A 14,989-nucleotide genomic window follows, 5' to 3' on the forward strand; every position below is an offset into this window, starting at 1 on the left:
GAACAGATACAACATCAGAACACTCAATAGAGACAGCTTAAGTATATCAAAAACCTAAATTGAGATAAGACTACTTATGGTACAATTACTGATGGAGAGAGAATGCTTTTTGCTTTGTATCAGTGCTCTAATGATGAGGTTTAATCAATTGAAATGACATCCTGAAAATGTACATGCAGATGTACATTTGTGTACATTAACAAGATAAATATTTTCAAAAAATATACTAATTATATACTAAACATACTATTAATAAACATAAACCACTTTTTAAAACCATTATTTTGACAGCAAAAAGTTTGCTTACATTGTATAATGTTGCTTAGGAAATCACTAAGCCTTCTACAAGTAGGAGAAATAGATATGGACCACTATTGAGAAGATCTAAACAATGCCTGGAGAAATAATTATATGCAGAGTAGCTTCGAATGGTTCCACTTACTCATAATAAGTGAGAACTGAGCCTGTTAGGTTAAGACATTTTTTTAAAAAAGTTTTCCTATACTATTTTGCTGGTAGATGAGACAACAGTTATAGGTAAACATGCTCATTTAACTTCATGTTCTTACGTACTGTTGCAAGCAATATAAGGAAAGATTTCTTATTTTGATGTAAGTGTGCTAGACTCTGTATTGATGAAGCTCACGTGTTACAATGAAACTCCGGTATAAAAGCACTAATTACAAATTCATCCTCTCATGCTGCTTGGGCACATTACATTCTTTATTTGCATAAAGAAATATAAGAAATATGATTAAACAACTATATATTATTTTTCAGGTTGCAAGAGTAACCAACTTTATAATTACTCCTTTTAGAAGAAGACATTGCAAAACTGTGATAAAATTGGGGGCATAACAGGGCAGTTTTATAAAATTATAAAACATTTATTTGTTTGTGTTAAAGTACTTAGAAGAATATTTGAGCTTTAAAAAAATTAACAGTTTGATAGTAACACAAGTGAAGTAAATTTATTTAATAATGATTTTTCTCCTGATACTTTTGCATGCTTTTTGAGGACAATAATAGCCCCCATCTCAAGAATTGTTGTTAAGGATCAAATGAGATAACGATAACTTGATATAAAGAAAAAATTTTATCTCAAAATAATTATTAATAAATATGAATAATTATGAAATATACTGAAAAGCAAACTCATCATTATATAAATGAGATTTTATTATTATTGTTTTGTAAGTTATAAATGAGATATCAAATTTTATCATTTAATAAATATTTACATAGTAGGCTATTTTTCTCATATAGTTAAGATTTGTATGTCATTTAAAAGAGTAACATGTTCTTAATATTTCATGAATAAAATATAAGTTCCAATTATTTGCATAAATAGTTTTGTGAAAGTATGAGGTATGAGGTCACTACATAATTTTTTTTAAAGAAAAAAGGAGGTTATCAATACCACAGGTTTGAAAATCTTGGCAGGACATAACTAGGCATTTTATTTTCCCAGAAATATAATTTTTAACAAAAACAAGTATATTTTACAAGTATCAAATAATGAATTTTGTGGAACTTCAAGCATTTTTTTGTGTCCTAGCTAACAATAAAATTAATGAGAATGATGTATTTCAGAAACTTTGCAGTGATGCTCAAGTAAAAGTCTTTGGGAAATGCTGCCAACTGAAACCTGGAGGAGACAGTTCTTCTTCTTTGGATAGTTCTATTAATTCTTCAGATACAAAAGAGCAATGTCCTAAATACCAGGTAAGAACTCTGTGCCCTACCTTTCTTTTACTTTATATTCATGTTATTGGGTGACCAGAATATTTAATTCTTTAAAACATCTTTTAATTATTGAAGTATGGCTTCTAAGCTAAGAGAATTTCCTCTACCAATGCAGGTCAGCACCTTCTCTGCAAGTTAAGATTCTTAGAGTTCCTAGAGCACTGAGAAGTTAAGGGACTTAAACATAAGTCATAGAGTCAGTGTTTCAATGGGAAGATTTCAACCCAGGCCTTACTTACAAGGCCAGCATTTTCTCTGTTCCATCTGCTTCTCTGTTAAAGTGTGATGATCTATAAAATAGTAATATACTCCAGTTGTATCAATGAAATAAAAATTTTCTGTTGAACTTCCTATTGTGACTGAAAAGACACAAGATGCATTTCTAAACATGAAGAACAGATTGTAATTTATTTTAAGTGTACTGTCCTGAAACAAAGGTCCTATGGATAACAGAATGTTTGTAGCATGTAGTTTGAGGCCGTAGATGATGGTTATAGCATTTTTTAGCAATAAAGTATTTTTTCATTAAAAAAAATGTGCTGCCCCTTTAAAATATACTTCTAGGCGTGTTCATTATCTCTGACTGCTTATAACCATGTTGGTGAACCTATGGCACACCAGAGGGGGCTGCTCCCCTCTCCCTCTCTATTGCATGCCTGAGGACATTTCTCACATGACCTCCACACCTCTGCCCTTGAGCCCAATGGGAGCATTTCCTTCCTCCCTGTCTGGATTAATGGGGAGAGCTCACATATGGCATGAGGGTTGCAGTTTGGGGACTTGGTCTCTAAAAGGTTCACCATCAATGACTTTTAAACTTGTCTTTGAACCTATTAACCTTGTACATAGTCATAGAGCATTGACTTAAAGCAAAGCAAAAGTCATCTAATACAGTTATAATTCTGACCTTTCTGCTTTCATAAGCAAATGCTTAACTTAGAAATACTAAATTATAATCTTGGTTTTTGGTTTCTGGTTTTTAATTTTTCTAATTGAGAAATTACATGTTAATATTGGGTGAGCTTTAGACACTTTTTTCCCTGAGTCATAGTATCATAATGAATTCCTAATATTTCTTTGCTACATAATTTGCCAAAATGAACTAATTAAATCTAATTCTTATTTCTTTTGCCATTTAAAATACTAGATGTATTTGAGCAGGAGCAAGAAGATAGAGAGAAGAGCTCCAGAGATTCTCAAAATACTTTTTTTTAGACTATACCCATTAGCCACATGAGAGCTTGATAAATACTTCTTAATGCTATTGGTTAGGCATTTCACTGAGAACTTTTCCCTTGTTGGTATTCTTGTTATATTGCTTTTGTCTGCATTGGAACTCCTAACTTGCTCACATAGGTCTTATCACCTAGTAAGTAAAAATTCTAATTGTTTAAGTCCAGTTGAACAGTTTCATCCAAACTGTTGAAAAACCTGTGAATTCTATTTCATTATCATCTCTTAAGATACTCTACTATACATGAAAAATGTGATTTGGGGCACAAAGGAACAAAGAACTTGATTGGTACAGATTATAAACTATAAATACTAGAAAATAGCTTTTAGAGGTGACCAGTTAATTGTCAAATTAAGTCAGCAAACATTTATTAAGTACCTGCCATGTGCCTAGCACACTATGCAATACCTATTAAGTATTTATTAAGCAACTACTATATACTAGACTTTGGGGTTTCAGAGTTGGTTCTTCCAGTGGAAACATTATAGATATAAAGTAGATTACTAGGTGGTTTAAGTAGGATTAGCACTAGCAGTCAAGGTAATCAGGAAAGTCCTCATGAATAAGGCTGTGTTTGAGTTGAGAGCCTAGAAAGAAACTAAGGATTCTTTGAAATGAAGTGAAGCCAGTGTAAGCAGAAACAGAAGATGGAGAGCCATGCATGAGAAATAAGAAAGTTTGTTTACTTGAATTCATGTTCATAGTGGCCAATATTATGTAATAAAGATGGGAAGGTTTGTTGAAGCCAGGTTATGAAGGACTTTAAATGCCAAACAGTAGTTTATAGTTGATTCTGGAGATAATAGAAAACCACTGGAATTTATGGAGTAAGGGAGTGACACAGTCAGATTTATTCTTTCACATCCCTTTTGCAGTTGTATGAAGGACCAATTGGATAGGAGATAGACTTGAAAGCAGGAAACTCATTTGGAGGCCATTGTAGAAGTCCCTATGAGAAAAGATGAGAGCATGAATTAAGAGTGATGATTATGTGATATGAAAGAATGGGATTTAGATAAGAGACATTCTAGAGATAGACATAATAATATTTGGCAATGATACCTATCTTTTGTTGTAAAAAGCCATGAAAGATAATAGTAGCAATACCTTTAGGAAAAGTTGTTGAATAGATCGTGCTATTACTTTAATATCTATAACATTATGTTACTTATTCAAAGAGATTCCAAGTTGTATAATAGCTCAGTATTTGGAACTGACAAGAAAGGATCAGAAATGCCAACTGTACAATTTTATTCAGTTTTAGTAGTTTTTTTTAAAAAGACTATTTTCCTATTTGAAAATTTGCCTTTTATTTGTTGTAGAAGAAAAAAACACAACCACTTTTTATTATTTGTTCTGTTTTAAAGAGATGATGATTTCAATCAAAAGGGAAAAATTCTATTACTATGCCTTAACGTACCACATCTGTAACAAAATTAGGACTTAATTATTTCATAGTAATGAGAAAATCACACTAGCATTTTATGCCTATGGTTATTGGGAAGGCTTTGAATAATTATTAATTTTTTAATTTAAAAATTCTTCAGATTCATTGTGGAAAATATTCTTTGAGTTAGTCTCCAAGTTTTTAAGTTATGATTTTGCTTTTAACAAATTTTGAGACCTGGATATCATTTCAGATCCTCTTTTGGAAGTGACCCTGAATGTATATCTTTCCTAATAGTAGAATAAGACTATAGTGATGGGCAGGAAAATCCATGTCTACCACACCTGATCTAGCTTTAACCAGTGTTGGTCATCTTCCTACAAAATGAACTCTACTTTTTCTAATCATCTAATTACCAAAAGCCTAGCCAGAAGTCTTACTGACTACCTATAACTACATTTCTTGCCTCTAGAAGCTATTGGATTGACTTTTACATTTCCATAAACTTGGTCTTTTTTAGTTACTTTGCTAGTTGCCTACCATCACTGGCTGCTGGACTAATGGCTACCACTACAAATTGGTGATCTGGAAATGACCAGTAACCCACCATTGGAGCTGCAAAGTCTGTTGATCATCAAGCTGATTGCCTGCCATGCCATCATAGATCCAAAATCTAATTGCTTCTGTGCCAACCACCCAACTCTAGGGGTTGCCTAGTAAAGGAACAATAAAAAACATTTTCTCATATTAGCAGTCTTGCTAATATGATCAAGAAAACCTTAAACTTCTAAATGGATAGGGGAATAATGATATTGTAGTAATGCGGGGGGGGGGGGCTTCAGCTATGCAGAGATTTGCTGACACATCCTTTCTTCCATAAGAAGAAAAGCTCATAAATTTGTTACTTGACTTAATGATCATTTCACCCTTCATAATATGAAGAAATTGCATGGGAAACTATTTGTTTTCATAGAAAATAAAAATTATGAAAAGGACTCACTGTTTTAATGTACTTCAGAAAACTGGTTAGCTATATAGAAGAAAATAAGATTTGATTCCACATCCCAAGCTATACAACACAGTTAATTCCAGCTAGATAATAGGCCTACATATAAAAAGGAAGTATACCAAAAATTGAAGAAAATAAAATAATTATCTCATTCATGAAAGAAAATGGATTTTAAACAAATAAAAATAATTATGTATGATTACATAGTTTTAAAACTTCTATACAGTACAACATCATTAAAATAAAGAGAAAACAGATTGGCAAAATATGATAAATATGGCAGATAAAACTTGATGCTTAATGTTTATAAGAAAGTGTTTTTAAAATATCTAGGGCTAACATCCAATACCCAGTAGACAAATGGCCAAAGAATATCAGCAGTTTACCCACCCTCCCAAAAAAAATTTCACATTTTTAATAGACTCTTTAAAACATCAGGTCTCATTATTATCATGTGAGGTACTCTTTCACATTTATCAAATTTGAAAAAATAAAGAAAGTGAAAAGGTACTGGTAAGATTGTGGCAAAGTAGGTATATTTTTATTCATTACTGTTACAATTATAATTGCTGGAATCTTATAGGAAAGTAACCTGGATATAATATGTATATGTGTTTTTTTTAACTCCCAATTCTTTGATTCAATAATGCCACTGTTGATAAAATACTCTGAGTGCTATCAACAAAAAAGGCTATCTTTTAAAGAGATTTATAGTAGTAGTATTTCTAAATTTACAAAAACTAGGAAGACCCTAAAAAAGTAAAGAATAATAGGTGCATTATTAAATACAGTGTGGCATATTAGTATGTTGCAATATAATAATCAAGTAAGATAGTTACAAATAATATAAAGAAATCTGGAAAGACTTTTATGAAATAATGCAAAGTAGGGAAAGTGAGCAGAGCCTGAAAAAAAGGATACATTGATGACAATTGATATTTATCATTAACCTCTTTGAAAACCTTAAAGTGCTCTACAAATATTCATTTTTATTTTCCCCTTTGAAATAATATTTAATCTTTCCCAAATACATTTAAAAAAATTTTTAACTTTTTTTTCAATTTTGTGTCCCAAATTCTTTCTCTTCCTCTCTCTCTCCTCCCTGAGATGGTAAACAATCTTATATGGATTTTACATGTGCAATTATGTAAAGCATTTTCTATGTTAATCCTTTTGTGAAAAAAAAAACCTCAAAAAATGCAAAACAAGACCAAAAAATTTGTAAGTAAATTATAATATGCTTTAATCTAGATTCACACTCCATCAGTTCTTTCTCTGGAGACAGATGGCATTTTCCTTTGCGATTATTAGATCATTGTATTGTTCAGAATAACCAAGACATTCAGAGTTGTTCATCTTGGTCATCATGTGTAATATTGCTATTACTATGTACAGTGTTCTCCTGATTCTGTTCACTTCATCTGCATCAGTTCATGCAAGTCTTTACAAGTTTTTCTGAAATCATCCTATTCATTGTTTCTCACTGTGCAACACTATTCCATTACAAATATATACCTCCACCTATTAATCCTTTTTTTTTCCAAATGTCAAAAGTTGCAAATGAAGTTCATTTGGCTTTATTGATAATGTTTAGCAGTGCATCAGAAGGAGGGAAGAAATTTATTTCCTTCTTATGACAAGAAGTCTTCAGAGGGCAAAGAAAGCAACTACAAACCTCCATTTGCCAGCTGGGGGGAAGATCTTTCATCAAAGATCATTAAATATATCTGCCCAAACTAGCAGAACAGAAAAGGAAAAAAATGAGTAAACAACAGAAAAAGAGAAAAGAAATGACAATTGACAGCTTCTTTCAAGGAAGTGAAAAGAGAGGAAATGAAATAGAAATAGAAGGAGAGGAAGAAGTTCCAGTGAACTGGGCACAGGCTTTGGAAGATCTCAAAATTCAATTAACTCAAGAACTTCAGGAACTCAAAAAGCAATCAAGAGAGACTAAATACAATTTGAAAAAGGAAATACGTGAATTAAAACAAGAAAATAAAGTCTTAAAAGCCAGAATTGGTCTGCTTGAATATGAAGCAAAGAAGGCAAAAGATGATCTACAAAGAAAATCAGGCCAGAAGGAGAAGGATGACCAAAAAGCCAGGGATGGAATTCAGTCTTTAAAAAACAGAACTCAACAACTGGAAGCAAATGACTTCATAAGGCAGCAAGAATATATAAAACAAAATTTAAAAAATGAAAAATTTGAGGAGAATATGAAACACCTCATTGATTCAACCAAAGATGTGGAGAACAGAGCTAGAAGTGACAATATAAGAATTATTGGTTTACCAGAACATCATGATAAAAGAAAAAGTTTAGATATCACCCTACAAGAAATTATCAGAGACAATTGCCCTGACATTCTTGAACAAGAGGGAAAAGTGGAAATTGAAAGAATCTACAGATCACCTCCTACACTTAATCCACAACTGACAACTTCCAAGAATATTATAGTGAAATTAAAAAACTACCAGACCAAAGAAAAAATATTAATAGCTGCTAAAAAGAAGCCATTCAGATATCAGGAAACCACACTTCGGATAACTCAGGATCTGGCTACATCTACATTGAAGGACCGGAAGGCATGGAACACAATATTTGGGAAAGCAAGGGAACTGGGTCTACAACCAAGAATCAACTATCCAGCAAAACTGACTATATTATTGCAGGGGAAAGTATGGCCACTCGATAAAATTGAGGATTTCCAAGCATTCATCAAGAAGAAACTGGACTTAGAGAGTTTGCTGCCCAAACACAGAACTCAAGAGAATCACCATAAGATAATTAAGAGAATGGAGGGAGAAAGGAAAAATCTTTTCTTTAAGGGACCCAATAAGTTCAATCAATTTGTATCCCAAGAAGAAAAGAAGATATTGGCAAATATTAAAAATTATTATTACCAACAGGGTAACCAGAAGAAGTTTACATAGAGGGAACAGTGACAAACTGTATAGGATGAAATGTCAAGCTATATGTGTGTGTGTGTGTGTGTGTGAGTGCGCGCGCGCGTGCGTGTGTGTATGTATGTATGTATGTATAAATATATACAAAACTAGAGGGGAGGAAGAAGGTAATATTAAGAAAAATGGGAAAATAAATAAAATGGAGCAAATTTATATTCCATAAAGAAGCACATGGGGCCAACAGGGAAGAATAGCAATACACTATAAGGATAAAGAGGTTGGAGAGAGGAAATATTTAATACTTAAGTGCACTGAAATCAACTTAAATAGGGAAGAACTATCAGATCCATTGGGGCAGAGAATTGATTTGTATCCTATAAAGAAGTAGAAGGGTAACAAAAGGACTGGTGGAGAGGGAAATAACACTAGGAAGGGAGAAGAGGGGTAGTAGCTTAAAAAGATCCTAAAGAATAATAAGAGGGGACTAAGAAGGGAGAGGGGAGAAAGGCAAGTACAATAAGGGAGAGGATTAGAGGAACTGATTTAAAAACAAAACAGTGGTATAGAAGGAAATAGTGAAAGAAGAAAGGACAGGACAAGGAGAGAGAATCGAAATGTCTTGGAATACACAGTTGATAATTACAAATCTGAATGTGAATAGGATGAACTCACCCATAAAATGGAAGCAAATAGCAGAGTGAATTAGACACCAAAATCCTACCATATGTTGTCTACAAGAAACACACGAGACAGGCAGACATACATAGAGTAAAAATGAAAGGTTGGGGCAAAATCTATTGGGCTTCAAATGAGAAGAAGAAGGCAGAGGTTGCCATCATGATCTCTAACAGAACCAAAGTAAAAATAGATCTGGTTAAAAAGAGATAGTTAAGATAACTACATCATAATAAAAGGCAGTATAAACAATGAAGAAATATCAGTACTCACCATGTATGCACCAAACGGTATAGCTTCCAAATTTCTAAAGGAGAAGCTAGTGGAGCTCAAGGAAGAAATAGATAGCAAAACTATACTAGTGGGGGACCTCAAACTTCCCCTATCAGATCTAGATAAATCAAACCAAAAATAAATAAGAAAGAGATAAGAGAGGCAAATGAAACCCTAGAAAAATTAGAGTTAGTAGATATATGGAGAAAAATAAATAGAGACAAAAAGGAATACACCTTCTTTTCAGCAGCACATGGAACATTCACAAAGATAGACCATGTAATAGGGCATAGAAACATGGCAAACAAATGCAAGAAAGCAGAAATAATAAATGCAACCTTATCAGATCATAATGCAATAAAAATAGTTATTAGTAAGAATACATGGAGAGGCAAACCAAAAACTAATTGGAAACTAAGTAATATGATTTTCCAAAATAATTTATTGAAAGAACAAATCATAGAAACAATAATTTCATTGAAGACAATGACAGTGATCAGATTTCTTACCCAAACCTATGGGATGCAGCCAAGGCATTTCTAAGGGGAAAATTTATAACACTGAGTGCATATATTAACAAATTAGGGAGGGCAGAGATTAATGAATTGGGGATGCAACTTAAAAAACCAGAAAATGAACAAACTAAAAATCTTCAGATGAAAACTAAATTAGAAAAACTAAAAACCAAAGGAGAAATTAATAAAATCAAAAGTAAAAACTATTGAATTAATAAATAAGACTAGAAGTCTTTTGGTATTTTGAAAAAACAGATAAAATAGACAACGTACTGGTAAATCTAATTTAAAAAAGGAAAGAAGAAAACCAAATTAACAGTATCAAAAATGAAAAGGGAGACCTCACCTCTAATGAAGAGGAAATTAAGGCAATCATTAAAAACAATTTTGCCCAATTGTATGGCAATAAATATAGCAATCTAGGAGATATGGATGAATATTTAAAAAATATAAATTGCCTAGATTAACAGCAGAAGAAATAGAATACTTAAATAATTCCATATCAGAAAAAGAAATTGAACAAGCCATCAAAGAACTCCCTAAGAAAAATCGCCAGGGCCTGATGGATTCACAAGTGAATTCTATCAAACATTCAAAGAACAACTAATCCCAATACTATACAAATTATTTGATATAATCAAAGAAGGAGTCTAACCAAATTCCTTTTATGACACAAATATGGTACTGATTCCAAAGCCAGGGAGATCAAAAACAGAGGGGAAAAAAACTGCAGACCAATTTCCCTAATGACCCATAGATACAAAAATCTTAAATAGAATACTAGCAAAAAGACTCCAGCAAGTGATCATGATCAAGTGGGATTTATACCAGGAATGCAAGGATGGTTCAACATTAGGAAAATCATCCACATAATTGACCATATCAACAATCTAACAAACAAAAATCACATGATTATCTCAATAGATGCTGGAAAAGCTTTTGACAAAATACAACACTCATTCCTTTTGAAAACACTGGAAAATACAGGAATAAAAGGACCTTTCCTAAAAATAATAAATAGTATATATCTAAAACCATCCACAAGCATCATATGCAATGGGGATAAATTAGAAGCCTTCCCAATAAGATTACGAGTGAAACAAGGATGCCCACTATCACCTCTGTTATTTAACATTGTACTAGAAACACTAGCAAGTAGCAATTAGAGAAGAAAAAGAAATTGAAGCTATTAAAATAGGCAATGAGGAGGCTAAACTGTCACTCTTTGCAGATGATATGATGGTCTACTTAAAAAAATCCTAAGGAATCAACTAAAAAGCAAAGTTGTAGGATACAAAATAAATGCATATAAATCATCGGCATTTCTATATATTTCTAACACATCACAGCAGCAAGAGGTAGAAAGAGAAATACCATTTAAAATCACCCTAGACAATATAAAATACTTAGGAATCTATCTACCAAAACAAACACAGGAATTATATGACCACAACTACAAAACACTTTCCAAACAATTAAAACTAGATCTAAACAATTGGAAAAACATTGATTGCTCATGAGTAGGACAAGCTAACTTAAAAAAATGACCATTCTTCCCAAATTAATTTGCTTATTTAGTGCCATATCTATCACACTACCAAAAAACTTTTTTACTGAATTAGAAAAAACTGGAAGATCAGTGAAATAGACTTGGGGTAAGTGACGTCAACAAGACAGTATATGATAAACCCAAAGAGCCCAACTTTTGGGACAAAAATTCACTATTTGACAAAAACTGCTGGGAAAATTGGAAAACAATATGGGAAAGATTAGGTTTAGATCAACATCTTATACCCTACACCAAGATAAATTCAGAATGCGTGAATGACTTGAATATAAAGAAGGAAACTAAGTAAATTAAGTGAAGGCAGAATAATATACTTGTCAGATCTCTGGGAAAGAAAAGATTTTAAAACCAAGCAAGAGTTAGAAAAAATTACAAAATGTAAAATAAATAATTTTGATTATATTAAATTAAAAAGGTTTTATACAAACAAAAACAATGCAACCAAAATCAAAAGGGACAACACATTGGGAAAAAATCTTTGTAACAAAAAATTCTGACAGAGATCTAATTACTCAAATATACAAGGAGCTAAATCAAGTGTATAAAAAATCAAGCCATTCCCCAATTGAAAGGGACTTGAATAGGCAATTTTTAGATAAAAAAAAATGTAAGAGGGAAATTTATGTATTTTATAGATATATATTTAAAATGTGGCCGCCAGAATCAACAGTTCAGATTGATTCCTTAATTAAATCAGACCTCAGTCAGCATAGGGTTAAGGCACTTTATTTACAATTAGGAAGGTAAAAGTATAGGAATAAAGAGAAAGGGAGAGGCTAGTCCAGGCCTGCGAATGCCTGGACTAGAGAGAAGGTTAAAAGGCTAAATAAATGAAGCTGCAAGCCTCAAGGCCTAGCAACCAGGTAGGCTAGTGCCTGCTTAAGGCAGAGTTTGGAAATGGCCTAGGTAGGCCAAGGAAGTCAGCCTAACTTACCCACCCCATTCAGAGTAGAAGCTGCCTGAGGTCTCAGCCAAGATCCTTCAGCACCAAGTTCAAAGCGGGAACTGCCTCCACAGGAAGTAACCAACTTACTTAAAGAGATAGTGTCTTTCATCACTTCCCGTGGGTCCACCTCTAATTCAAGTGGACAAATGGCAGTCTCTACACTGATTTGGACTGCCCAAAGGGCAGTCCCTTGTTCTTGATTTGTTACTTATTGTCACATGTGGGTAACTCGTCTCCCCTCCCCACTAAGGAAGGTGAGGTTGACGTCATTTCTATGCCTAGGTTAAGTAGGAATTTAACTAGGAATGGGCTAGAGCTAATTCTATTTACACAGAAATCAAAACTATCAATAATCACATGAGAAAGTGTTCTAAATCTCTAATAATTAGAGAAATGCAAATGAAAACAACTCTGAGGTACCACCTCACACCTAGCAGATTGGCTAAAATGATAGCAGGGGAGAGTAATGAATGTTGGAGGGGATGTGGCAAAATTGGAATATTAATGCATTGCTGGTGGAGTTGTGAACTGATCCAATCATTCTGGATGGCAATTTGGAATTATGCCCAAAGAGCGCTAAAAGAATGCCTGCCCTTTTGATACAGCCATACCATTGCTGGGTTTGTACCCCAAAGAGATCATAGATAAAAAGACTTGTACAAAAGTATTTATAGCTGCGCTTTTTGTGGTAGCAAAAAACTGGAAAATGAGGGTATGCCCTTCAATTGGAGAATGGCTGAACAAATTGTGGTAAATGCTGGTGATGGAATACTACTGTGCTCAAAGGAATAATAATCTGGGGGAATTCCATGTGAACTGGAAAGACCTCCAGGAATTGATGCAGAGTGAAAGGAGCAGAGTCAGAAGAACATTGTACACAGAGACTGATACACTGTGGTAAAATTGAATGTAATGGACTTCTGTACTAGCAGCAATGCAATGACCCAGGACAATTCTGAGGACTTATGGAAAAGAACACTACCCACATTCAGAGGAAGAACTACAGGAGAGGAAACACAGAAGAAAAACAACTGCTTGAACACATGGGTTGATGCAGACATGATTGGGGATATAGACCCAAAACGACCACACCAATGCAATTATCAATAATATGGAAATAGGTCTTGATAGATGACACATGTTAAAACCAGTGGAAATGTGCATCGGCTATTGGGGGGGGGGGGGAGTGGGAGACTTGGAGGGGAGAAGGGGAAAATAAGAACATGAATCATGTAACCATAGCAAATTTTTCTAAAAAATTAAAGAGCAAAACCAAACCCCCCCAAAAAATGGTTTCTTGGTTCTGTGGTTTGCAAATGTAGTTAATTCATTTGAGTTTATTTTGATTAGCTGGCTTTTCAGTACAAAATTCAAATTTCTTTGGCCGCATCTTGTTAATCTCCTGGAAAAAAAAAAGCCAACACTTGATAATTATATATGTTAACATGATTAATTGGATTCTGCAAAATTCCCACAATGTGTTGCTTTAAGAAGTAAATTTAATCTCTGTTCCTTCAAAAGTCTTTTTTTACTATATCTACTAACAAGTAGCTCAATGATCAACTTCATTTCTCCCTTGTAAAAGTTAAATATTCAGAATTTTTCATTAGTCATTGAATAATCAGGAGTTGATAGTGGCGCTAATGAATTTATCACAGAATTAAAAGGTATAGTTAAATCCATATCTAAATAAGAATTCCTCTCACAGCAGAGTGAACAAGTAATCATTAAATTTTTGGTGGGGAGGATCACTTACCTCCTAAGCATCCCACTTCACTTTTAGTTTAAAGCTCTAGTTTAAAATTTTCCCGACATTAAACCTAAGTTTGCCTCTTTGTTCTAATCCATTGATCTTACTCCTGCAGAGAGCCAAGTAGAACAAGCTTGATTTTTCTTTCAAATACTTAGAAACAGATATCAACATCTCTTCTCCCCGCCACTTTCCTCCCAAATTTTCCCTTTTGAAGGCTAAATCTCTAATTCTTTCAGCCAACTCCCATATGTCCATATGTCTCTTCAGGGTCCTTTCACCATCTTGGTTTTCCTCTTCTAGACACTTTGTAGTGTTTTATCATTATCCCCTTAAAATGTAAAGCCTAGAATTGATTAATTTCTTTGACAATTTTTCTTCTTTATCCTATTATGAGTTCCTAGAAGTAGAAACTATTTCTCATATAAAATAATTTTCACTAAGTTTAACTCTTTACATTTTAGCTTTTGCCTTTATAGAAGTGTTAAATATTATAATGCCCGTATAATAGGAGCTGTGGGCATATATGCAGAGATTGTATGTTTCTAACCAGCCAAATCCCTTAGTGACCACTTAGCAGAAAGAGCCACGGACTCAGTGAATCTTTAAAAGAGTTTTATCCTGCCCTTTATTAACTCTCTTCTCTTCCCAACTGCAGATCACGTAGACTAATTAAGCTTCTTCTTAAGAAATTGAGGTGGACAAGGGGCTATAAAACTGTGTCTAGCCTTTGATCTGGTAATGCCACTACTGGGTCTATATTTCAAAGAAATAATAAAAAAGGGGAAAGGACCTACTTTGTACAAAATATTTATAGCTGCTCTTTTTGTGGTATCAAAGAATTTGAAATTGAGAGGATTTCCATCAATTGGGGATGACTGAATAAATTGTGGTACATATTGGTAATGGAATACTATCATGCTAGAAGAAATCATAAGCAAGATGTATTTCAGAAAAAGCAAGATAGACCTGCAGGAACTG

At 33.3% G+C, this 14,989-nt stretch overlaps 1 protein-coding gene across 3 annotated transcripts in view; it reads left to right on the forward strand.

Moving 5' to 3' along the window:
* The window catches only part of FNIP1 (folliculin interacting protein 1), a 143,453-nt gene that overhangs the window by 88,895 nt on the left and 39,569 nt on the right, over positions 1–14,989 (forward strand). For 2 of the 3 annotated variants that reach the window (XM_044664680.1, XM_044664681.1), the window contains exon 3: positions 1,594–1,725. The exons of the other annotated variant lie outside the window; for it this stretch is intronic. In XM_044664680.1, coding sequence (XP_044520615.1) covers positions 1,594–1,725 — 132 coding nt within the window. The remainder of the gene's footprint in view (positions 1–1,593; positions 1,726–14,989) is intronic. 3 annotated transcript variants of the gene reach the window in all.

Source organism: Gracilinanus agilis, chromosome 2, assembly GCF_016433145.1.
Source record: "Gracilinanus agilis isolate LMUSP501 chromosome 2, AgileGrace, whole genome shotgun sequence".
Classification (NCBI taxonomy): Eukaryota; Metazoa; Chordata; class Mammalia; order Didelphimorphia; family Didelphidae; genus Gracilinanus; species Gracilinanus agilis.